Below are 26,700 nucleotides of genomic sequence, written 5' to 3'. Positions count from 1 at the left end.
ATCAGCTGATGTAAGAAGGGCTATATAAATAAATTTGATTGATTATCCACTTCCTCTGGTCTCCCTCCGTCTGTCTGTCACAATCTCTCTGTCTCGGACTGTCCCTCTGCCTGCTGTCTGACGTTCAGACACGTCTCTCTGGATCTGAATCTCACTTTTACATTCGATTATTTTAGCAAATGCTCTGATCCAGAGCGACTTATAGTTGTGAGTGCATACATTTTCATACTGGTCCCCCATGGGAATCAAACCCACAACCCCGGCGTTGCAAGTGCCAAGCTCTAACAAAATGATCCACACGGGACCCCTCCAGTCCAAGTCCTCCATACTCCCAGACATGCCCTGGTTCCTGTTTAAGACAGCAGCCCAAATTGCACCCTATCCCCTATATAGTGCACTACTTTTGACAAGGGCCGATTTGGGAAACAGTCAGTGGTCGCAGGGGAGCCATGTGCAGCTGGGTGCCAGACAGGAGGATCCTTATCCCTCTAGCCTCTGTTGTGTGGCGCTGTCGTCAGTCAGGGCTCTGCTCCCTCCGGGGGACCGGGGCAGCTGGCTGGCCTTGGAATGTCTGGCTCTGGAGCCTCCAGGGAGGAGGGCCTTCAGTCTCACATAAATCCACTCAGAGGGAGGTCAGCAGAGGGAGGAGGGGGCTGGTGAATTGGCTGCTTCGCTGCTGCATGTCCATGGTCTGCCCCCCTGGAGGACCCAGGGTTGGGTACAGGGCCAGGGGCTGGACCAGCCTCCTTCAGGCTCCCGTTCTGGAACTGGAACAGAGGAAAATGGCCGACTTAGCTAAGCCTCCCTTTTCTGGTCTAAATTGCCTTGATGTGTAAATACCCACTGGCTTTCAATGATCAAATGATAATGACCTTCTGTTTCTAAAGTCTCATTCCCTTGGTAAATCTGATACGCAGGTAAGTATGTGCCATTGGTATTCAACGTTCATATGATGAGCATATAGCTAGAGGAAGTAAAGCGCATAGGTCTAACATTTTACATAATTAGTTCAGGGCCCTAGTCCCGGTGCTGCTACATCTGCATTGCTTGCTGTCTGTGGTTTAAGGCTGGGTTTCTGAATAAGCACTTTGTGACATCTGCTGATGTAAAAAAAGGACTTTATAAATACATTTGATCTTGTTCCATGGGGCACAATTTTGTATTTATTATCATTTTTATTAGACAAGTTCAGGTAGGACCCCCTTTACCTGTTTGACGCCTAATGAACACTACCCAGGTTAGTGTCACCTTTCTTACCTGTGTGGTGAATGGCCACTCTGCTCTATTGACCTGGCTGAGCCCCATAGCCAGGGGATAGGCATGCTGAGCGCAGCCCTGGCTGGTGGCCTGAGACTGAGCCAGGCCGTCAGGGAGGTGCCTCTGCTGCTGGAACACACCCAGGGCCTCCACCACACTCCACTGGAGCGCTCCCCTACCATCCTCTGTCCCTCGGGGACCACTGGACTCCAGGCTGCCCAGCAACTCCTCAAAATTCTGGGGCATGAGGTCTCCGTCCACCCCCTGGCTCTGGAGGCCCGTGGTGGGTACATAGGAGGAGAGCACTGAAGAGCTGCTAACAGACAAAGTGTTCAGCTGGTTCCTGTAGGGGAGGCCCAGGGAAGCTTCCCCCAGGCAGAGGTGCCCATGCTGGGGGTGGCCGTGGTGAGTCTGGAGCCCCCCTGGCTGCTCCACATTGAACAATGGAGGAATCTGCTGCTGCTGCTTGGTGATGTCGTTCTGTCTTTGTGTTATTGAACCCGTCCCAGTCACCTGCATGTGCTTCAGTCTGTTACACAGCTGCTGCTGCTGTTGGTTTGGCAATACCTGTCCATTTAGATGGCTCTGTTGCTGCTGCTGTGTTGCCTGTGGGTGGGGCTGTGTGTGTAAACACTGCTGCGGTATTGGCTGCTGTGGGTAGTGGGGAGGAGGCCGATAGTGGTGAACTGATAGGGGATGGACTACAGGCAGCTGTGGTGGCTGTATCTGTGACTGACACTGAGGCACTGTAGAAGAATGTGGTCGTGAGGTTGATGGTTGGTGTAACGGAACTGTAGTAGAATGTAGATGTGGGGTTTGTGATTGTTCCATAGATGGTTGGTGTAACAGCGTGGTAGGGCAGCTATAGTCCTGTTCCCCTAACTTAGCCCCCCTGCAAGAGAATACAGTCTGACCCCAGTCCGACCTCTTCCTCAGAGACTCCTGTACGTAGGAGAGAATCTCGTCTGTCAGGTCAGGAAGGAGGTCGTCTCGGCCAGTGTCCAGATCCACATCAAGGAACATCTCATCCTGCTGGAACAGCTCCAGATCCTCCCTACTGATGCCCAGGTTCATCATGAAGCTCCACAAATCCCTGTCTCTGTCAATCAAATCAATATCTTTATAGTCACAATTGGGAAATGTGTAGTGCAGTCAAGGTTACATAAACAGTAGCAACCACACAGATACACATAAGATAAATATTAAGTGATCAGTTACCTGTCCTCCGATGAGAAGCCGTCCATCCCCCCGCCACCCCCGACCCCCAACGGCTCCTGCTTGAAGAGGACACTCTCCGACAGAGAGCGGATGCTGCCCTCCTGCCAGCTGCTGGAGAAGATGCCCCCACAATCCCCCTGTGGAACCCCTGCCACCTCCTCCTGGAGTTGGAGAGGGAGTTGGAGCTCGTTCTGAGTGTGAGGGGAGCAGCAGTAGATGGACTTGTCCTGTTTCAGCAGAGAGCCCAGCAGTGAGTCAGGGTCCAGGGTTCCATCCTGGTTGTTGTTGGTGATATTTCCTGCAGGGCTGGTGGTGTCGCCTGCTAAGGAGTCCCCTGTTACCAGAGTCTTGGGGAAGCTGGTGTTGTAGAGAAGAGCCTCCCCAGTGGTGTAACTGAAAGGCAGCTGGAGGCTCCGCTTCCTTAGGTTGTCCTCTCCCTCTTCATCACTAAAAACAAGTACATTTTAGTCATTTAGCAGACGCTCTTATCCAGAGTGACTTACAGGAGAAATTAGGGTTAAGTGCTTTGCACTTAAGGATTCCAACCAGCAACCTTTTGGTTACTGGCCCAACGCTCTTAACCACTAGGCTACTTGCCGCCCCAATGGAATGACATTAAACAATGAGGTTGTGTGTGTGCGTGCCGAGACGTACGTGAGGACTCTTTGGGATGCGATGATACACTGAGGCCGTCCGTTCTTGTAGACCAGTCTGGCGTTAGCCTGCACCCACACCCAGCCTGTCAGCTTGGTCAGCAGCCTGAATACTGTCATCCCACTCTCTCCGGTCTTTATCACTGGGCATGGAAACACACACATTGACCAGGTTACACAGCAGAAATGTGTATAGGACACATTCATGCAGTTTAACTAATTAACTAAAAACATCACCAAAAGTCACTAGGGATGTGGCATACGGTGAAAAAAAAAGCTGACATTTAAACAGAATTTTCTCCTTGCTGTTTCTGTAACAAAGATACAGAAAATTCATAACGTTTCATGTGAATTGACAATGCAGCTGCCAGCAACGGTTTGGGTCTCACGGTGCATCCCTTTCAGATGCTGTAGCATTGCACCGGTACTACAATTCCTGTACCTCAATTCCAAAGTTGCCATTTACTTCTCATTTAACGGGACTTCGCTGCTGTCGCTTGCCTTTCTCAGCCATTTTTCAAAAGTTAACGACAATGAAGTAGTGGTGGAGAGTCGACTACAAAATAATAGATTCCTCGACTCCTTGCACAACGACTCCCGCTGCCGACTCCTGTTTCTGAGTGTTAAGATTAGATTGCACTAAGAATCGACCCCTAAGATTCAGTATTTTTGGAACGGAGGAGAATTATTAGTTGCCAAACTTCTGAGAACACAAACACTGGCATCTTTCATAGAGAGCTAGCGAGGGCAAAGAGAGAGGAGGCGCACATTATAGGCAGGTCGGCCACCAGGCAAACAGTCAGAAACACGCACTAGGCCTATCTATCTGTAATCAAAAGCTGTATCTCGTAACGTAAACTCGTACATCGCCTTGGTCCGTACAATTGCCCTTATTTTAGCGCCCCAATAAAGGTAATACTTCCAGATCAACTGTAATGTCAATACCATTGTAAAGCACAATTTCTCCCTTTCCAACAGAATCAATTACATGACCTAAACATTGCCCGTTTCTGCATAATTCAAGCAGGCAATGAGCCCCGTTGGGTCTTTTAAAAAATAGAGGGTGGGGAAGCGAAACTAATGCGTGATAGTGAGAAGGAGAGATGTCGTGTGGGAAAATTGCTTTTTTTTACTTTATCAACTTATCACCTTATCGCCTCTAAAATCTAAAAAAAACAAACAAAAAAAAACACTATAAAGAGTTTATATCATGTGTCATTACATACCTATTTGAAGGTTTGTGTCGAATTTGAATCAAGTTTAGGGCAGTGCTAAAGTGATGTTCAGAAGTAAACAGTTTTTTGAGAGACGTGATCGCTTGCAGTGAAGACTCAAAAAATGACTAGGTACCCCCCCTTATCCCGTCACTGTCCATTTCTTGTTTTTAAAGGATGATAGAAGTGCTACACCTGGTGGAGAGAGACTATAAGACCGAAATAGTAGCTTTAAGAGTGCTGTACGTTATGACATGACACGTCTAGACGTCTGTTTTTTCAACTTTTCTCCCAATAGTAGAGCCATTACCATGTCGATCAACGCTTGAATAGAAACTTAGTTCACATCCCTGATTTTGACGTCAAACACAGTCCCATTAGTTTTCTTTGTAGCCTCGTTTGAATGTTGCGGTTGCGCACATTTGTACGGAATGGGGTGAGTTTACGTTAATGGAATGCTGTATCTTGCCATTTCTTGGCTTGCAATGTTTCGTAACTTCAGCAAAGCAGGGCATATCACTAGGGCTGGGCGCTATACCGTATTTGACGATACACAGGCATTGATGCAGGGACCGGTTTGGGTTTTTACTTTACCTTCTATAACGGTATTTGAATGTTTGGTTTGTTAAATGTGGTACACCTTGTGTAACGTCCGTTTTTATAGTTTACTTCGCTACTTGAGTCATCTCTATCCACTCTTTCCATGCTGCTTTCCAGACAGACCTAGGCCTGCACCATGCATTGCATGGGCAATGCAGCACATGCAACAATGTTAATGAAAATGATGCTGTTTTCACCTTGCTTCTTAATATAATTTTACTAGCGTTCTACAATTACACTATTGATTTGTGTTTCTTACATCTGAAAACAGCTGGTTGTCTTTTCTTAGCAAGTTGGGCCTAAATCCTGTTAGCCGCTAATGCTAATCGCTAGCTAGCTAATACATGTACTGAGTCAGAGCAAACGTAATTAGCTATACAGCCTGATAATACCAGTGATGGTGTAGACCTAAATCAACATGCTGTCTAAATCAGAGGAATACACGAAGCAAGAATATGTTAGCTACATGAAGTAGCTAAGAGAGAACATTCAATGTAGCCAAAGATTATAGGATTATAGTCCCCTAGGAAACACTTATCAACAGTTCCTACCCTGTCACAATAACTCTTCCCTGGCATTTTCATTCGTAGTTATGTCAAACACTGAAGTCAAATGGCCCACTATTATATTCCAACTATAGAATTAGAATAATCCTTCTATTTCCATGATTCCAACAGTTCAATAATTGTTTTGGTTGAAGTTGAATTGAACAGTATCAGCATTGAACAATCAGAATGGAGACCCATTGAAATCACTTAGAATGTATGTGTTGCCACCCTAGGGTATTATTCAAAAACAAATTATCGTCAATATAATAGTTTTTTGCCTGATATGATATTTTGGCCATATCACCCAGCCGTACCTATCACCAATGAATAGGCTAGGATATATTACACACAACAGACCGAAGACTGAACACACACTCCCATCATTAATAAAGAGCAGACGAGCCAGCACGAAGGGGAGGGGGCAGGCAAAAATGATGTCTTGTCTTGCATGTTTCGCAAATTCACCAAAGTAGCCTAAGGTTTTATTTAAAATTACACAACTTTCCACAGGCATTTATAGCATATCGTTTAGTTAGGCTATAAAACTGAAAATATCATTTTAACTGCACCGATTTTAGCAAAAAAAACCTAGGATTTTTCATAACATTAAGGATCCCAACTTTGTATAAAAGTTTGAATGTTTAAACGTTCACACCTCTGCGTGTCACTAAAAGTCTAAATCTAATTTCAATCAAAATTGCCTTCAGGGATTAATAAAGTGTGGTCTTGTCTTGTCATATCTTAAAACACCATTCATTTTTTAGAAGTTGCAGGAATGAATCTGTTCAGAAAGTCCCCTCAGGGACACTGGCTGTAGAATGTGCAACTCAACATGTAGAATGTGCAACTCAACATGTAGAATGAACTACTCAACATGTAGAATGTGCAACTCAACATGCAGTACACTGTGCGTTTGAAATGTGACCCGCACGTTTTTGATCTCGGTCTGTCAGTCTCCATGAACTACACTACATGATAGGACTGTGTGCAGCAGGAGAGCAGTCTTACTCCTCATGTGGTTCTCAGCACAGTGCAGCATGTCAGCAGCATGGATGAACTGGTATCCTGAGCCATGGTTGCACAGCTCAGCCTCAGTGTAACCCAGCACCATCTTCCCTCTGTACAGGAGGACAGGAAAAACACAGGAAGCACAATGAAAACATGATCAAAACATGTCTCCTCCCTACTTCTGAATAGATCACACTTGTGATCTAAAAGCATAATTAATCATTAAGGCACAAGAGGGTGTGGTATGTGGCCAATATACCACGTCTAAGGGCTGTTCTTAAGCACAACGCAAAGCGGAGTGTAGCCGTGGTATATTGGCCATATACCACAAACCTCCAATGTGCCTTATTGCTATTATAAAGTGGTTACCAATGTAATTAGAGCATTAAAAATATATGTTTCGTCACACCCGTGGTATACGGTATACTGATATACCACGGCTTTCAGCCAATCAGCATTCAAGGCTCGAACCACCCAGTTTATAATCTCAAATATGATGAGATTGCGCTGATGGTTCCTCTTAAAATGTATAAATGATTTGAATTATTAGGTTTATTTGACAGGGACCACATACAATTAAAACATACATCTCACAAGACACGTGATGCATTGTACTAGATTTAGCTCAATAGCTCGTTCACAACTCCAGTACCTGGGCAGGTGAACAATAAAATGATTTACCATTCAGACGGCAAGCTTTGAATTCAATGTAAAATATTGTAGTGAAGTGGTCATGTTCCCTGTGTATTGTTGGTGCTTAGCAGCAGTAAGCCCCACTAGGCAGGCCCACTAGACAGGCCCACTAGACAGGTCCACTAGACAGGCCCACTACTGTTATCGTCACTCACTTGGCGTCGCAGGCAATGGGGGTGAAGTCCAGCTTGTGCTTGGTCTTGAAGATGAAGTTCTTGGTGCGGATCTCCAGGATGGTGGGGGGCTGTAAGGGAGAGGCCAGGGCGAACAGAGCCAGCTGAGGCGGGATGGCCTTGCCCTCCTTTGTCCTATCGCTCTGGCCATGGAGGAACTTTAGACGCCCCTGGATGTTCAGGGCCTGGAGAACGCAGAATAGCCATTAAACATAGTCAGGGCTGTGTCCCAAATGGCCCCCTATTCCATCCTGATGACGGTCGATTCAGACAGGAACATTGGTTAAATAAGATCCCATTAAACTGTTGGAAGGAGCGTCAAGATTATCAATGAGCTGGAGCTCTTTTTATTGAGTACACTTTTCTCCATGCAACTGGTAGCACCTTAAAGGGACATTTCACAAATGTTCAACTTCCTATTCATCATCAACATATGTGAAAATGGCATCTTTCTATGTACTGTAGTAAAAAATATGGAGGAAGATAAGTGTTTCCAATGACATCATCGGTGCACATCATGTGATTTTAACCAATTATGAGGAGGCATTACCTACTAATTGCCTCCTAATTGTCTATGAATTGGTTGTCATTGGAAACACATCTTCCTGACTTTTTTACTACAGAACATAGAAACACGCCGTTTTCACATATATTGATGTTGAGGTGGTGCTGGAGCTACAATACTGAGTTTATGTAATAAGAAAACAATTTCCAATTCCAGCTAAATCTAATTATTCAGTGATTATAACTTGACATTCACAAAACTGTAGAGAAATGCAAAAACAATCCAAAAAAGTAGAGAATATTTTTGTGTTCTCAAAGCTCGACTGCAAACGCTATCTGTAGGAAAACTTCCTGGTCTGGATAAGCAGTCTTTGGCCCCACCCTTTCCTGAACTCAAAGGGGAATTGGAGAAGCCTCACACTGATTCCCCCACTTCAGGACAACACATATTTAACCCCTTCCTGACACACCACTCATCCTCAAAGAAAGTGACTTCAGTGGCTGTCATAATGCAATTACAATCTCAAGAGTATCAGCGGGAGATAAGAGTTGATTTCCATTGCGCTCTAGTACACACTGTTCACAAGTAATCTTTTAAAATAATTATTTTAAATGATTAGGGTTGAAAAATCCTTCCCTAAAATTCCCTAGATTTTCCAGAAATGGCAGAGATTTCCTCCACGAACTTACTAGGAAGCCAGTGGAGTTGTCCAGGAGACATCTTAACCTGCAGACAAAGTTGCGTTCCAGGAAGGTGGAATTCTCTGGTGGGAGTGCCTCTGGCTTGTAGGCTGTGACAGCCTGTGGCGAGGCTGAATCTTCAAAGGCCAGAGGGGTGGGGGGGGGGGGTCATAAAATTACAAATACAGCATACTATATCTATAATAGTGAATTACAGGATGTCTAGAGAAAATAGTATCTTCATATAGTAGACTAACTCTTCGCAGCAGCCCTCACCCCGAGCTGCAAACCTCACCCGGAGGGGACTGTTAACAGTCTCGTCCCCACACTACAAACCAGAATGTTATGCCACATGTCATTAGCCATTTCCTACTGAGGAAAGACATAATGCTAGGTAAGAGTTTCTTATCCAGGGCTGGGCCTAGGTCAGGCTCACCCCAGCCAGGTGCCACTTCTGGTCCAAGGTGCTAAACCGCCTCTCAGGATGCAAGGTGAAACACTGCTCCACAATACGATATGGAGAGAGAATACAGTGACAGACTGGATAATATCAAAGATAGTAAACCACCAGTCCTCTATGATCAGTGTAACACGAGTAGGGCAAAGGACCCGTACAAAAAAAATATGGTTCTCCCCATGGAAACAACGTTGTTACTCGTATGACCAGAGAATGTGAAATACTCCTCGATTTTAGAAAGACACAAGCCGAGTGGATAGGTAGAGGGTGTTTTATGGCTTTATAAAAGTGTTGAAAAAAAGTGTTGACGATGCTGAATAAAATCTTAAACATGAACTCTCATAAAAACAGCATCTCTTCACTGTATTTGTTGACAGTCTCTCTAGTCATGAGTTTGTTTCTCGCAGTAGTTTTGAAATCTCACAGTAGTCGACGATCAACTTCACTGTGGGCTCGTGGAAGCTGTGACACAGTGATCTGAGATATCTGATTGGCCAGCGGTAGGCCTATAGATGCACTTGATTTGCTATCCGGACCTGCCAGGTAGGTGGAGTTTGTACCTTCAGACACATGAAATGGGACAAAATGGGAACACTTCAACGACCCGGCGTGCAGGACAGCTGAATCAAGTGCACCTAAAACAATCATTGTAAAAGTAATACAAAAATAGGAATGCAAGGCTTTATTGTTGGGCTTTATACAGAAATGTTTGGCGATCTACTTGGACAGGTTTCTAGATCGACCAGTCGACTGCAATAGACCAGTTGGATGGACTAGAACATCTAGGCCTTCATTCCTGGCTGACACAGCAGAGATACTGTACATTCAAGGAGGTTATTTCCTTTTGTGGCGCTCTTCACTTCCTAGTAGATACCATGTTTCCCTGTGCTTCACCAGCATACATGGAGCTGCTGGACTTCATGTCATATTAGAACATTAGGTAGCAGACACCCTAGGACTAATATATATAATGAAGGAACCTGCCAACGCAGGGGGAGCTCAATTAATATAAGATCTGGGGCAAGATAGATTAGACAGTGTGGATTGGAGAGTGATAGCCTATAAAAAACAGACGTGCTGGTACAAATTGCATGTCGGCTGTCTGTGTGGTGAAAAACTCATTCCAGCGCAGGGGAAAAATGCAGCTTTACCTGAGACCAGCTGTCCAGTGTGAGGGTGGGATTGGAGGTTACCTGAGACCAGCTGTCCAGTGTGAGGGTGGGGTTGGAGGTTACCTGAGACCAGCTGTCCAGTGTCAGGGATGAGGGTGGGGTTGGAGGTTACCTGAGACCAGCTGTCCAGTGTCAGGGGTGAGAGTGCGGTTGGAGGTTACCTGAGACCAGCTGTCCAGTGTGAAGGTGGGGTTGGAGGTTACCTGAGACCAGCTGTCCAGTGTCAGGGATGAGGGTGGGGTTGGAGGTTACCTGAGACCAGCTGTCCAGTGTCAGGGGTGAGAGTGGGGTTGGAGGTTACCTGAGACCAGCTGTCCAGTGTGAGGGTGGGGTTGGAGGATAGCTGAGACCAGCTGTCCAGTGTCAGGGATGAGGGTGGGGTTGGAGGTTACCTGAGACCAGCTGTCCAGTGTCAGGGATGAGAGGGGGGTTGGAGGTTACCTGAGACCACTGTCCAGTGTCAGGGATGAGACGGGGGTTGGAGGTTACCTGAGACCACTGTCCAGTGTCAGGGATGAGGGTGGGGTTGGAGGTTACCTGAGACCAGCTATCCAGTGTCAGGCGTGAGAGTGGGGTTGGAGGTTACCTGAGACCAGCTGTCCAGTGTCAGGGATGAGGGTGGGGTTACCTGAGACCAGCTGTCCAGTGTCAGGGATGAGGGTGGGATTGGAGGTTACCTGAGACCAGCTGTCCAGTGTCAGGCGTGAGAGTGGGGTTGGAGGTTACCTGAGACCAGCTGTCCAGTGTCAGGGATGAAGGTGGGGTTACCTGAGACCAGCTGTCCAGTGTCAGGGATGAGGGTGGGGTTGGAGGTTACCTGAGACCAGCTGTCCAGTGTCAGGGGTGAGAGTGGGGTTGGAGGTTACCTGAGACCAGATGTCCAGTGTCAGGGGTGAGAGTGGGGTTGGAGGTTACCTGAGACCAGCTGTCCAGGGTCAGGCGTGAGAGTGGGGTTGGAGGTTACCTGAGACCAGCTGTCCAGTGTCAGGGGTGAGAGTGGGGTTGGAGGTTACCTGAGACCAGCTGTCCGGTGTCAGGGGTGAGAGTGGGGTTGGAGGTTACCTGAGACCAGCTGTCCGGTGTCAGGGGTGAGAGTGGGGTTGGAGGTTACCTGAGACCAGCTGTCCGGTGTTAGGGGTGTTCAGGGCCCAGTGGAGCTGTCTCTGTAACTCTGCTCGGTCCTCCATATGAATGACGTCATAAACACTCTGATGGACGACGTCTGACTGAGAAGCAAAAACATCCACCATCATCAAAATACAAGTCTAGTAAACTACAAGAAAACAATGCAAACATGGACATTAATGTTGCTAGACAATACAATAAATGTAAATCCCATTGTAAACCTGACACACAAAATGTTTGAAATGATTGAAATATCTTGAAGTAATGTCTGAGGTACAGGGAAAGAAACACTCACTTAATGGGGTTGATTGACCTCTGACCTCTGACCTCTGTTCTCTGTTCTGACTTTCTGGTGAGGCCTGATCACCCTCATTAGAAAGACTAGAGACATTGGTTGAGATTTAAAATGGGCTACGTAAACACTAGAGAATTAGGAAGAGGTTTATAATTTATCAACATTCCTGTGTGCGATTCGGAACACGAGAAGGAGAGAGAGAGAGCGCTGCCCCTGAATGAGGGACACCTTTCTCTAGTCTATTTGACCATTACCTTATGGGATACAATTATTTCCTTGTGGAGTTATCAAGGGTTGTAATTATAATTTAATTTGTATTTAACATGCAGTGTTGTCATTTTTTTTTGCTGCATGAATCATGATGTGAGTCATGTGTCCAAAGGGGGAATTACCAGTCCCCTGGGGCCCTTTGGTAAATATGCAAATATATTTAATTCACATGACTGCACATGTGATTCACATGACTGCACATTGATTTTTATTCCTCATCTGCACATATCACTCCAGTGTAAATATGCCAAATTGTAATTACTTCGCCACTATTGGCCTATTTATTGTCTTACCTGCCTACTTCATCTGCACATACTGTATACAGATTTTGCTATTGTGTTATTGACTGTACGTTTGTTTATCCCATGTGTAACTGTTTTTGTCGCACTGCTTTGCTTTATCTTGGCCAGGTCGCAGTTGTAAATGAGAACTTGTTCTCAACTGGCCTACCTGGTTAAATAAAGGTGAAAAAAATAAAAATTAATAAGAATATTGGTAGTAGTATTAATTTGTCATACAGTGAGTAATTTGTCTGGATTTCCGGAATCAGATATGCCCTAAACTAAACTGTTGTTCTGGTCGGTCCTCTCTCGAGGTTATGGTGAAGGTGACCACAGATGGTATCTAGATGCATAGAAGGTATAATTAGGCCGAGAACAAAGTGAATCTCACCCCCACTAACCGGCTGAAGTAATGGCAACAATGGCGTTCACTATGGTCCTTCACCACCTGAAACCTGAGTCCGAGCCAGCAACCTGTACCCAGCATCCAGTAAAAACTATCAACTGCCTTTTCTCTCATGCAATTTTCTCAGGAGTGCAACATGTGTCCACGTGGAGTGATCATGGAGAGATCCCGTCCAAACTTCTCTCATGCTGCAGGAGTACTGGTAGGAAAATGGACAAGACATAATGGACTGGAAAGAACAGTGGCGGCTCAGGTGAGAGAAATGGGGACATTATCAAGGGCCATCCATTTTGAACATGTGCCATTGGGAGGACAAACGGAAACGCCACAAGAATGAGTGTCGAGGGGGAGGGGGTGGAGTCAACCGTGCCCGTAATTAATTTAGGGTTATCCTAAATTGTTTATTTGGGGTATCAGGTTGATTGTGGAGGTCTGCACACGGCAAATGTATAGTACTTTACACTAGAACTGCATTGAGATAATCTGTCATTACCACAAATGAAGGCTGTGATGAAAAAAAGTTAATGCTAGAAATATAAGATGAATATACTGTGTCAATGTAAATTCTACCTGTATAGGTGTGTGCTGAATTGAGGTTCTTCAAATTTGAGTGAGAGAACCAACGTGAAGCACTAAGGGGGGACTGTCATTATAAATGTGTGCTGGATAATTTATCAATAGTTCTAATTATGATTTGGAAAGGCTTCTAGAGACAAAGCTATGCCCAGAAAATGTGATGAGCCACTAGATTGTAGTTTGGGCTAATCTTGCCCTAATCTCATTCATATCAAGGTTGGTGTGAAATTGTTATAACGTGTGCTCTCTCTTCCCTGTGAAATTCAATATGGATGTGCCCTAGACCAAATTCTGGAGATCTCTAGAAACATAGATGCTAAAAGAATTGTGTAAATTGGCTCTGCCAAACAGAGAGGCTTTTGACTATCTTTTGGCAGGTAAAGGGGGCACATGTGTAATCATTGATGATGAAAGTTGTACTTTTGTCCCAGATCACTCTTCTAATATGACTGATCTCACCAAATACATTGCCACTGTTGCTAAGAATAATTCCCCACAGAGTGGACGCCTGCAACTTGGTTGGAATCCCTGTTGGGAAGTTGTGGATCCCAAATGACCAAATGGGCTGCTTCATATGTTTTTTTTCTTAGTTTGCCTAATTGTGTTATTTAACTTGCTGTGCATGTGTGTGTATTTTATATAAATTCACTCCTGTTAATAGCAGTATAACCTCTATTATGATGATAGTATTACCATACTAATTAGATTGTATAACCCAGAATGAAGGGTTTTAAATGATAAAGTGTCTGGTTTTGTGTGCATTTCCCTTTAACAGAAGTACAGTACCTTTTGAGAGAAGCTATAATATAATGCTTACCTTAAAATATAATGATAATCATCAAAGATTGACAGGTAAGAGGGAATGTGATGGAGCATTTTATGTTTGTGCTCTTCTAATAACCAATTTCTGTGTTCATGCTAGTGAATGATTGAACAAATCCTCAATATCAGGATCTACAAATGTGCAATTTGGCAGTTCGCCCCAATATCTCAGTTTCAAAGTCTCAGCCTAGAGAGAAGAAGCCTCATGAGGTATTGTTCGGTCACATGAATGAAGCAAACGTTAATGATTAATTAATTATGAATGATGAATAAGCTAAATCATGCAAATATAACTTGTCAGCAGTATATAAGAGAACTAACGGGACTGTCCCGGAAGAGCTCCTGATCGACATGTGTACTTGATGCATTGAGTTGGTTGGAACCAGTGCTAATAATAACAAATTATTAATTTAAGATTGACTTTGGGTGACCCTGTGTAGAATTTCTACGACAGAGGCATTACAGAAAGTACTTTTACTAGATTAAACTATGGAAACTCCATACATAACATTGTTTAATGCAAGAACTACTAGCATAGTAATCAAATGTGCTTCAATAACTATTTATTTTGAATGAGGATGAGAATTAAGAATCTATAGCCTACTTTTTATCACAGTCAGAACTAACACTGACATATGAGGTGTGCCACAAATGCACTGGCTGGCTAGGCTACCTAGACCTTTTCATTCCAAATGATTGACTGAAAGTGATGACAAACTATCAACAAAGTGATGACATATAAGGTGTGAATAATTTTTTAATTACAGGTGCATACTAGATGAAGCACCCTTCATAAAGCAAGCTGAGCCATATTTGTTCTATGGTCCAATTGCAGTTGGTTTCTGTGTTTCCCTCAGAATCAGCCTGAACAAGAATTGTTCCACTGCACCAGAGTACAGAGAGGAATGAAATACACCTTCACTCTACATTTTCACTGAGTTTACACCTTCACATTTCAAATTCATTCCATGTTTGCTTCATGCATTATATAACCCTGTCAAATAAAGGGAAGTGTACATGCACTCTGGTTTATTTTTACAGTAGTAAATGTTGCACATGCAATCGTTTTTACAGTAGTAAATGTTGCACATGCATTCATTTTACAGTAGTAAATGTTGTACATGCTCTCTGTTTTATCTTTACAGTAGTAATTGTTACATTAGACATTCTAGGCTGACTTGATGAAAGAGGATTAATCTCTCTTTTGGTTTTCCTGGTCATACTTGCTGTAGTCTGATCTTGGTAATCTATTAATGTTTAGGGTAGTTCATGTTCATGCAAAATTAGGAGGCAGGGAGGAAACTTGCCAGAACTGAACATGGGTAGTACAGTAGTAGTTAGCTAGCTAGATAGTAGGGCAATGTGAATCTTACATGCATTCTAAGTAAATCGAAGACATCCAAGAAGGAAAATTAATAACTTTAGTGGGTTAAGGAAATGTTCAGCCTATAATTAGCGAATTAGTTACATTTGAAATAAAACATACATTTGATTAGCTGGCAGATTTTGATTTGATAGCCAGCAAGCTAAACTTATTAGCTGTCTGTGTTTCTATGGGCTGAACAATGCTAGCTAACGTTAGTTGCTGCTTGCTAGCTACAAGATCGTAACGTTTAACAAGTTGCAGTTCTCTATATGTCACTCATTTTAGTGTAGAAGGGTTTTAATAACGTTTGGAAAATGTGTGTGATGTTTTATGCACCCTATTCATCATGTTAGCGGCAAACGATGTCCAAACTACGAAGGTTTGTGCTAGCTACAGTGTGTTTTTGCTTATCCCGGAAGGGCTGGCTGGAAGCTGAAGGTGGTCCTATGTAAAAAATAACAGATCATGATTCATTCAATTTGAAATGGGGATATCCAACCCTTCACTATTGATCCTTCGTGCCGACACATCAAAGCAGCCATTCCAGTCTCAGGAAGACTCAGAGCTGGTGTCAACCAGACTAAAAAGAGGCCCTTTACCTGGTGAAAGCCCAGTTGTAGAGAGGTTAAAGAGCCTTTACCTGGTGAAAGCCCAGTTGTAGAGAGGTTAAGAGAGCCTTTACCTGGTGAAAGCCCAGTTGTAGAGAGGTTAAAGAGCCTTTACCTGGTGAAAGCCCAGGTAGTCCTGGATGGTGGAGGATGCATAGAAGATTGTGCCACCAGCCGTGATAACCAGAACAAAGCCATTCAACACCTGAGAGGAGAGTGGAATAGAACGGATTAGTATATCGTTATACACTGAACAAAAATATAAACGCAACATGTAAAGTGATGATCCTATGTTTCATGAGCTGAAATAAAATCATCCCTGTTAGTGAGCATTTCTCCTGTGCCAAGATAATCCATCCACCTGACAAGTGTGGCATATCAAGAAGCAGATTAAACAGCATCATTACACAGGTGCACCTTCTGCTGGGGACAATAAAAGTCCACTTTAAAAAGGTGCAGTTTTGTCACACAACACAATGCCACAGATGTATCAAGTTGAGGGAGCGTGTAATTGGCATGCTGACTGCAGGAATGTCCACTTGAGCTGTTGCCAGATCATTGAATGTTCATTTCTCTACCATAAGCTGCCTGCAACGTCGTTTTAGAGAATTTGGCAGTAAGTCCCACCCACTTGGACGATCCCAGGCCCACCCACAGCTCCACCCCTGTCCAGTCATGTGAAATCCATAGATTAGGGCCTAATGAATTTATTTCCGTTGACCGATTTCCTTATATGAACTGTAACTCAGTAAAATCTTTGAAATTGTTGCCTTTATATATGTGTTTAGTATACATGTTTACACACATCTAGACTACATGTGGTCATATGAAGTAGGCCTACAGCTATAAACAGCAAACAGCAAAATGTCAAAGGAACTGAAAGGCCTATAGAGTTTTGTATGTGTCCCAAATGGCACCCTATTCCCTATGTATTGCAATACATTTGGTCAAAAAGTATGACTCAATAATCCCTGCTTTCTGGGAATGTTCTAAAGACTAAAGTTATGGGCGGAGTTAGAATGTTGTCTGTCAGAAGAATAACAATGTAAATGTATTTTAATATGCCTGTCTGTCATGGCATATGAGGGTGCAGTGAGAACCCATGGGTTCTCACACTGCACCCTCACCATTCATCTGGAAAAAAACATGCTTAAAAGCAGGAAAATCAACCAATCCTCTGTTGTTAACACAATGGAAAGGTCAAATTATTTATTATCTAAATGTTGAAAGTGTGTGGGCGACTCAGAGAAACAAAATGGTGCAGTTTGAGGCCACGTGGCGGATAGTGATGCGGGCGCTGGAGATGGGGGTGTGTGGGTCTGTCTCGGCAGGTGTGTTATAGTCCATGTTTGTGTGATGTTGTCGTTTGTATGGGTATGTTTTGTATTGTTTGAAAAAATAAAATCAACATTTAAAAATATTGTTTTAAGGAATAGGGTGCATTTGGTCAAAAGTAGTGCACTATACAGGTTCCATTTGGGAAGCAGGCATTGTGTTTGTATCTACCCTATTCCATGTAGAGTCAGTTCAAAGATCAGACAGTTCAAGGATCAGACACGCAACAGTATATGATTAACTCTGGAATTATTTGGACAGAAAAAGCTAACATGCCACATGGCCCTGCATGGTGTGGTTCAACTGCAGTTCATCTCAACTTAAACCAATAACTTTCCAATGTAAAGGATCAGGTCCGAACTGTTAATGTAAGCTTACTCATTAAGATCTAAAAAAAAAAAGGACAAACTGATCCTAGATCAGCACTCCTACTCTGAGACGACAAAAATATGAGCTGCTTTTAATATCGGTTTGTCCTTTGTTGTGTTTTATTAGGGTATGTATTGGCTGGTGCAATCAAATGTACCCTGTGTGGGATTAATAAAGTACTTACCTTATGAATACAGGCCCTGGAGTGCTATGGTAACAGACAGGGTGGCTACTGAATAGACCCCCACCAACCTGTAGTAACAGACAGGGTGGCTACTGAATAGACCCCACTAACCTGTAGTAACAGACAGGGTGGCTACTGAATAGACCCCCACTAACCTGTAGTAACAGACAGGGTGGCTACTGAATAGACCCCCACTAACCTGTAGTAACAGACAGGGTGGCTACTGAATAGACCCCCACTAACCTGTAGTAACAGACAGGGTGGCTACTGAATAGACCCCCACTAACCTGTAGTAACAGACAGGGTGGCTACTGAATAGACCCCCACTAACCTGTAGTAACAGACAGGGTGGCTACTGAATAGACCCCCACTAACCTGTAGTAACAGACAGGGTGGCTACTGAATAGACCCCACTAACCTGTAGTAACAGACAGGGTGGCTACTGAATAGACCCCACTAACCTGTAGTAACAGACAGGGTGGCTACTGAATAGACCCCACTAACCTGTAGTAACAGACAGGGTGGCTACTGAATAGACCCCACTAACCTGTAGTAACAGACAGGGTGGCTACTGAATAGACCCCACTAACCAGTAGTAACAGACAGGGTGGCTACTGAATAGACCCCACTAACCAGTAGTAACAGACAGGGTGGCTACTGAATAGACCCCACTAACCTGTAGTAACAGACAGGGTGGCTACTGAATAGACCCCACTAACCTGTAGTAACAGACAGGGTGGCTACTGAATAGACCCCACTAACCTGTAGTAACAGACAGGGTGGCTACTGAATAGACCCCACTAACCTGTAGTAACAGACAGGGTGGCTACTGAATAGACCCCACTAACCAGTAGTAACAGACAGGGTGGCTACTGAATAGACCCCACTAACCTGTAGTAACAGACAGGGTGGCTACTGAATAGACCCCACTAACCTGTAGTAACAGACAGGGTGGCTACTGAATAGACCCCACTAACCTGTAGTAACAGACAGGGTGGCTACTGAATAGACCCCACTAACCTGTAGTAACAGACAGGGTGGCTACTGAATAGACCCCACTAACCTGTAGTAACAGACAGGGTGGATCCTGAACAGACCCCACTAACCTGTAGTAACAGACAGGGTGGCTACTGAATAGACCCCACTAACCTGTAGTAACAGACAGGGTGGCTACTGAATAGACCCCACTAACCTGTAGTAACACAGGGTGGCTACTGAATAGACCCCACTAACCTGTAGTAACAGACAGAGTGGCTACTGAATAGACCCCACTAACCTGTAGTAACAGACAGGGTAACTACTGAATAGACCCCACTAACCTGTAGTAACACAGGGTGGCTACTGAATAGACCCCACTAACCTGTAGAAACAGACAGAGTGGCTACTGAATAGACCCCACTAACCTGTAGTAACAGACAGGGTGGCTACTGAATAGACCCCCATTAACCTGTAGTAACAGACAGGGTGGCTACTGAATAGACCCCCACTAACCTGTAGTAACAGACAGGGTGGCTACTGAATAGACCCCACTAACCTGTAGTAACAGACAGGGTGGCTACTGAATAGACCCCACTAACCTGTAGTAACAGACAGGGTAACTACTGAATAGACCCCACTAACCTGTAGTAACAGACAGGGTAACTACTGAATAGACCCCACTAACCTGTAGTAACAGACAGGGTGGCTACTGAATAGACCCCACTAACCTGTAGTAACAGACAGGGTGGCTACTGAATAGACCCCACTAACCTGTAGTAACAGACAGGGTGGCTACTGAATAGACCCCACTAACCTGTAGTAACAGACAGGGTGGCTACTGAATAGACCCCACTAACCTGTAGTAACAGACAGGGTAACTACTGAATAGACCCCACTAACCTGTAGTAACAGACAGGGTGGCTACTGAATAGACCCCACTAACCTGTAGTAACAGACAGGGTGGCTACTGAATAGACCCCACTAACCTGTAGTAACAGACAGGGTGGCTACTGAATAGACCCCACTAACCTGTAGTAACAGACAGGGTGGCTACTGAATAGACCCCCACTAACCTGTAGTAACAGACAGGGTAACTACTGAATAGACCCCACTAACCTGTAGTAACAGACAGGGTGGCTACTGAATAGACCCCACTAACCTGTAGTAACAGACAGGGTGGCTACTGAATAGACCCCACTAACCTGTAGTAACAGACAGGGTGGCTACTGAATAGACCCCACTAACCTGTAGTAACAGACAGGGTGGCTACTGAATAGACCCCACTAACCTGTAGTAACAGACAGGGTGGCTACTGAATAGACCCCACTAACCTGTAGTAACAGACAGGGTGGCTACTGAATAGACCCCACTAACCTGTAGTAACAGACAGGGTAACTACTGAATAGACCCCACTAACCTGTAGTAACAGACAGGGTGGCTACTGAATAGACCCCCACTAACCTGTAGTAACACAGGGTGGCTACTGAATATACCCCACTAACCTGTAGTAACACAGGGTGGCTACTGAATAGACCCCACTAACCTGTAGTAACAGACAGAGTGGCTACTGAATAGACCCCACTAACCTGTAGTAACAGACAGGGTGGCCACTGAATAGACCCCACTAACCTGTAGTAACAGACAGGGTAACTACTGAATAGACCCCACTAACCTGTAGTAACAGACAGGGTAACTACTGAATAGACCCCACTAACCTGTAGTAACAGACAGGGTGGCTACTGAATAGACCCCACTAACCTGTAGTAACAGACAGGGTGGCTACTGAATAGACCCCACTAACCTGTAGTAACAGACAGGGTGGCTACTGAATAGACCCCACTAACCTGTAGTAACAGACAGGGTGGCTACTGAATAGACCCCACTAACCTGTAGTAACAGACAGGGTGGCTACTGAATAGACCCCACTAACCTGTAGTAACAGACAGGGTAACTACTGAATAGACCCCACTAACCTGTAGTAACAGACAGGGTAACTACTGAATAGACCCCACTAACCTGTAGTAACAGACAGGGTGGCTACTGAATAGACCCCCACTAACCTGTAGTAACACAGGGTGGCTACTGAATATACCCCACTAACCTGTAGTAACACAGGGTGGCTACTGAATAGACCCCACTAACCTGTAGTAACAGACAGAGTGGCTACTGAATAGACCCCACTAACCTGTAGTAACAGACAGGGTGGCCACTGAATAGACCCCACTAACCTGTAGTAACAGACAGGGTAACTACTGAATAGACCCCACTAACCTGTAGTAACAGACAGGGTAACTACTGAATAGACCCCACTAACCTGTAGTAACAGACAGGGTGGCTACTGAATAGACCCCACTAACCTGTAGTAACAGACAGGGTGGCTACTGAATAGACCCCACTAACCTGTAGTAACAGACAGGGTAACTACTGAATAGACCCCACTAACCTGTAGTAACAGACAGGGTGGCTACTGAATAGACCCCGCTAACCTGTAGTAACAGACAGGGTGGCTACTGAATAGACCCCACTAACCTGTAGTAACAGACAGGGTAACTACTGAATAGAGCCCACTAACCTGTAGTAACAGACAGGGTGGCTACTGAATAGACCCCACTAACCTGTAGTAAGAGCTCTCCCTCTGGAACGTGAAGTTCTTTCTTCTTCAGAACATTACTCTCTGGGCGCTGGGAGGCTGTGGATTGTAGGGTCACTGCAACACAATACAATAAAATCAAGATTAAGGTTGCTGTCCCATAGAGGATTTCCATCACACACTGAAGGAATGCAGAGGAGCCAGTTACAGTGCATCACTACAGACCCATTCACAATAATGTGAGATAGACCTAATGTGCACACCGCTAATGGTACTAGTTGTTCCTGTGGAAGAGAATTTGATGGGCATTTTAAATCAACCAAAAATTGTATTCTATTTGTGTGTACTGTGGTAGCCATATAGGCTAGGCAACGGCAAATCATCTTCAGATAGATGGTGCAGTGAGATGCCTTATGTTTCAGTGTGATTAAGAGAACAGACCCTAACTGTGCTGGTCGGGCCCTATAGCCTAGCTACAGTAGGAGAGTTGTGCCAGTAGAACGTGGATAGGGAACTCAAAGTTGCAAAGACAGGCAATCCATCTCATAAAGTTACACATACATAGGTAGGAACTACCGAATGGAATTTTGACATTTCCAAGTGATTGTGAACGAGAGACATTGTGCAAATGAACAAAGTTTTGACACATGCTTGTCTGAAGGAAGAACGGTACAGGCTCTGGAGCAGCATGTGTAGGCTACATGCTGTGTCTGTGTGGAGTCTGGAGTCGCTAGGGCAACGGACCTGCCTGCTCTGCTCGGAGAATAGGGGGTAGGAGAAGAAGGCTGAGAACGGAGGAGAAAAAAAAACGCAAGGAAATGAAAAGATAGCAGTGCCAGCTGTACAGATAACTCATTCAAAGGACTTTGACTTCTCAAACATGGCAGAAAGCTAAAACAATATGATGAAAAATTCACCTTATTAATTCAGCCACTTAGATTAAGTAGCAAGTTAAACTTCGGGGTCACGTTTACACAGAATTTTGAAAAGTCTTTAGAAAGATCTTCCCACGTTCTGTAAATGCAGATGTAAAATGGATCTTATTGTAATTTCTGCTCTGCATTAGACTCATTTCGTGCTTCAGTTGCACTTCTCCACTCAGATGAGAATTCAGGAATGGGCATTCTATCAGCAGACAGCACTGACTGATGTGTAGCTACTGTTCTCCATCATTCTATCAGCAGACAGCACTCGGACTGATGTGTTGCTACTGTTCTCCGGTACTTTTCTCAATGTAGCCAGCCATTTTCCACCTTAAAAATGCCAGATTAACTTTAAACAAAACATTAGGAAATGTAGCTGGCTACATTCTTTATATGATAAATATTAGAAATATGATGGCTATGCATAGTTTTTGCAAAAAATACCTTGCTTTTTCATTGTAAGCTCATGTACTTGGTGGCATTTCTGCTGCCATCTGATGAAAATGAAGCTATTTTCTGCCGAATGTGTTGCATTAATGTTTTTCCTGTGAAGGAAAGCTATAGTTGCACGTCCCTGATCACTCTATTGACTTTCAATATAAAACAGGTTCATGTCAACACACAGCTGGACTCACCTGCTCCCGTTTTCTCCTGTTGTGCCATTTACAAACAAACACGTGACTGTCTCAACTGTTCTGGGGAACTACGGTGAGCTTCATAATGTGACTGTCTCAACTGTTCTGGGGAACTACGGTGAGCTTCATAATGTGACAGGCTCAACTGTTCTGGGGAACTACGGTGAGCTTCATAATGTGAAAGGCTCAACTGTTCTGGGGAACTACGGTGAGCTTCATAATGTGACTGACTCAACTGTTCTGGGGAACTACAGTGAGCTTCATAATGTACAATAATGTGACAGGCTCAACTGTTCTGGGGAACTACGGTGAGCTTCATAATGTGACTGTCTCAACTGTTCTGGGGAACTACGGTGAGCTTCATAATGTGACAGGCTCAACTGTTCTGGGGAACTACGGTGAGCTTCATAATGTGACTGTCTCAACTGTTCTGGGGAACTACGGTGAGCTTCATAATGTGACAGGCTCAACTGTTCTGGGGAACTACGGTGAGCTTCATAATGTGACAGTCTCAACTGTTCTGGGGAACTACGGTGAGCTTCATAATGTGACAGGCTCAACTGTTCTGGGGAACTACGGTGAGCTTCATAATGTGACTGTCTCAACTGTTCTGGGGAACTACGGTGAGCTTCATAATGTGACAGTCTCAACTGTTCTGGGGAACTACGGTAAGCATCATAATGTACAATAATGTGACAGGTGAAATGAAGAACACAATCTGCTTCATCTCCTAAGGTATTGCACACGTTGACTGCAGGCATTTCATAAAAAACATTTGCTACAAATATTAAAATGTATTGAAACACTTCAAATAAATAGTTTAATCTGTATTGTCGGTATAGAAAAAGCATCCCGTGGCTATTTCCAAATACCCCGTATACAGCACCTAAAGACTCTCAGACCATGGGAAACAAGATTCTCTGGTCTGATGAAACCAAGATTGAAATCTCTGGCCTGAATGCCAAGCGTCACGTCTGGAGGAAACCTGGCACCATCCCTACGGTGAAACATGGTGGTGGCAGCATCATGCTGTGGGGATGTTTTTCAGTGGCAGACTAGTCAGGATCGAGGGAAAGATGAACGGAGCAAAGTATAGAGAGATCCTTGATGAAAACCTGCTCCAGAGCACTCAGGATCTCAGACTGGGGCGAAGCTGTACCTTCCAACAGGACAATGACCCTAAGCACACAGTCAAGACAACGCAGGAGTGGCTTTGGGACACGTCTCTGAATGTCCTTGAGTGGCACAGCCAGAGTCCGGACTTGAACACGATCAAACATCTCTGAAAAGACTTGAAAATAGCTGTGCAGCGACGCTACCCATCCAACCTGACAGAGCTTGAGAGAATCTATAGAGAAGAATGGGTGAAACTCCCCAAATATCAGTGTGCCAATCTTGTAGTGTCAAGAAGACTAGAGGCTGCCAAAGTTGCTTCAACAAAGTACAAAGGTCTGAATAATTATGTAAATGTGATATTTCAGTTTGTTTTTAACAGCCGAGTGGAGGTCCAAACAGCCGAGTGGAGGTCCAAACAGCCGAGTGGAGGTCCAAACAGCCGAGTGGGGGTCCAAACAGCCGAGTGGGGGTCCAAACAGCCGAGTGGGGGTCCAAACAGCCGACTGGGGGGCCAAACAGCCGAGTGCGGGTCCCGAGGATGGATACTCGAACCGGGACGATACCAGTATCGCAATATTCGTTAGTATCATGGCAAGGAAACAAAACAAAGCCTTAATGTTGGAAACAAACATCATTATGTTGTCATCCAGAGTGACATGTATCTATTTTCCAAGCTATAGCCACAATACTTTACATACAGCAGGTTTTAAAAGGACCAAAGAGTTTACTTCGAGTTTTCATTTTTGCCATGGAAAAAAATACTGCAATACGGGTATCGTCACAGTCCTACTTTCTTAGAGTCCAAACAGCCTAGTCTGCATCCCAAACAGCACCTTTTACCCTATATAGTTCACTACTTTTGACCCGAATAGGGTGCCATTTGAGATGCAAACATAATGTCTTGCAAGGGGGAGGATGTGGTCACAGGTTTCCCTTGGCAGATCCCTCAGAACCCTTTAATAATGTATGTGGTTAATGCTAGAAAACTATCTATTGTTGCAGCACTTCCGCTAAGACAGATCACAAGATTACACATTTATATGTTACTTTCCACAGGATTTCACACACCCTGATGGCATCCTGTTATTTCAGAGAGTCCTCCCTTTCTTGAGAGAGAGAGCGACAAGCGAGAGAGAGCGAGAGATCTAGCCACTGCCTTCCAGACACCTCAGTAGTTGATAGTGACTGATATAGTTGATCAGGGCAGCAGGTAGCCTAGTGGTTAGAGCGTTGGGCCAGCTGCTAGATCGAATCCCTGAGCTGACAAGGTAAAAATATGTGGTTCTGCCCCTGAAAAAGGCAGTTAACCCACTGTTCCTAGGCCGTCATCATAAATAAGAATTTGTTCTTAACTGACTTGCCTAGTTAAATAAAAGTTTTAAAAATTAAAATAAATCAGACAGTCAGATCCATAGCGATAATATCTTTACATAATCCAACCCTAAATATGGACAATAGGGTGTGTTATGATCATGCCTTACCATTGAAGAAGCTCTTGGCACGCAGGTAGCTGACACAAAGCCTGAGGATGGTCAGTTTGTCCAGCTTGGAGATGACATCCTGGGGGTAAGGAAGCAGACTGGCCAGCCTGTCCAACTCCCCATTCAGGCGTTCCCGGTGCCTCTTGGAAGGGTTTGATTTGGCTCCTTCTGGAGGTGGCTTCACACTACGAGGAGGAGAATGTCTGCCATCAATGTCTCATATGATGATATTCCTCGGTCTTGTTATGTAGCCTAAATGGTAGATACTGTATGTTTACGAAAGTGTGAATGAATGCAACTCATGGAGTCCACAGAAAGAAATATCATAAAGAAGTATCATTGTCCAAGGTTGAAACATGCTTCTTTCTGTACCTCATTCAGACCTCATACAAATCAGACTAGGGAGTGTCAGTCAACCCTATTCCATGAACATAATAACAGTACTACAATTGAACTGTCACTCACAAGACATCCTAATTCTGTACACTGATGTGGTATACTTAACATGCACTAGACTAGTAGTGACATAAACGTTGTCTACAACCCCTAACTAGCTGGCTATGCTGTTGTAGCGGCGATCAGTTAGCTAACGTGACTGTACCTTCTCTGGGGCTTTTTCCTCTTGCGACTTGCATACATGTTGGTGCTATTTTTTCCAATGTGTACTATGGAATGCCAAGCGCACTAGAAAGACAACTAGCTAGCTGACAGGACAGGGTACGCAGTCAAATCCCTGCTTCTGCTAGGCTAGCTAAATAACATGCATCATGTTAGCTAGCTGACAATCAAACCAAAACATGGTCAGTAAGATGCATTTTCATGCATACTACAAAACGATATAGCCAGTTAAATGCATACCTGCATTATTAAGCGAAAAGAAAGAGATGTTTGCTACATATATTAACAACCTAATTTAGCTAGAGAAAGTGGAAAAGTTCAAAGAAGAGAAAGATGATAAATTGCCAACACTGAGCCGTTGCGAGCTTCCTTGCCAAACGCGGATGGACTATAAATCAAATCGGAATATATTCCCCGAACATTAGCCACGCGAGAATTTCATAGCTACAACAAACGTCATGCAAACTGCCGAAATTGGACATTTGTGGTCATTTCTTTCACACCCCCTTTAGCTCCACCCACCGGGTACGCACACGCTTATCCC

General features: G+C 44.3%; 1 protein-coding gene across 1 annotated transcript; it reads right to left on the bottom strand.

Annotated features, from left to right (window-relative positions):
- Positions 1-26,700, bottom strand: ahr1a (aryl hydrocarbon receptor 1a). Its single transcript, XM_036965551.1, has 12 exons — positions 26,140-26,700; positions 25,539-25,723; positions 21,409-21,500; positions 16,043-16,132; positions 11,290-11,404; positions 8,559-8,686; positions 7,347-7,549; positions 6,499-6,608; positions 3,130-3,271; positions 2,476-2,922; positions 1,258-2,356; positions 1-767 (listed from the first exon to the last, which is right to left on the bottom strand). The coding sequence occupies exons 1-12, from the start codon at positions 26,175-26,177 to the stop codon at positions 609-611; spliced, it is 2,808 nt and encodes a 935-aa protein (XP_036821446.1). The 5' UTR covers positions 26,178-26,700; the 3' UTR covers positions 1-608.

The sequence above is a fragment of the Oncorhynchus mykiss genome, chromosome 3 (assembly GCF_013265735.2).
Source record: "Oncorhynchus mykiss isolate Arlee chromosome 3, USDA_OmykA_1.1, whole genome shotgun sequence".
Lineage (NCBI taxonomy): Eukaryota > Metazoa > Chordata > Actinopteri > Salmoniformes > Salmonidae > Oncorhynchus > Oncorhynchus mykiss.
The sequence above is the reverse complement of the archived record's forward strand: the minus strand, read 5'-3'. Positions and strand labels throughout refer to the sequence as shown.

Excerpts from the sequence above, each read along its gene's own strand:
- ahr1a (XM_036965551.1), bottom strand. The coding sequence starts at position 26,177 with ATGTATGCAAGTCGCAAGAGGAAAAAGCCCCAGAGAAG. Across the intron at positions 11,405-16,042 it reads ACTACCTGGGCTTTCACCAG|TCAGACGTCGTCCATCAGAG; the intron begins GTAAAGGCTCTT and ends TTTGCTTCTCAG. Across the intron at positions 3,272-6,498 it reads TGCTGAGAACCACATGAGGA|TGATAAAGACCGGAGAGAGT; the intron begins GTAAGACTGCTC and ends TTCCATGCCCAG.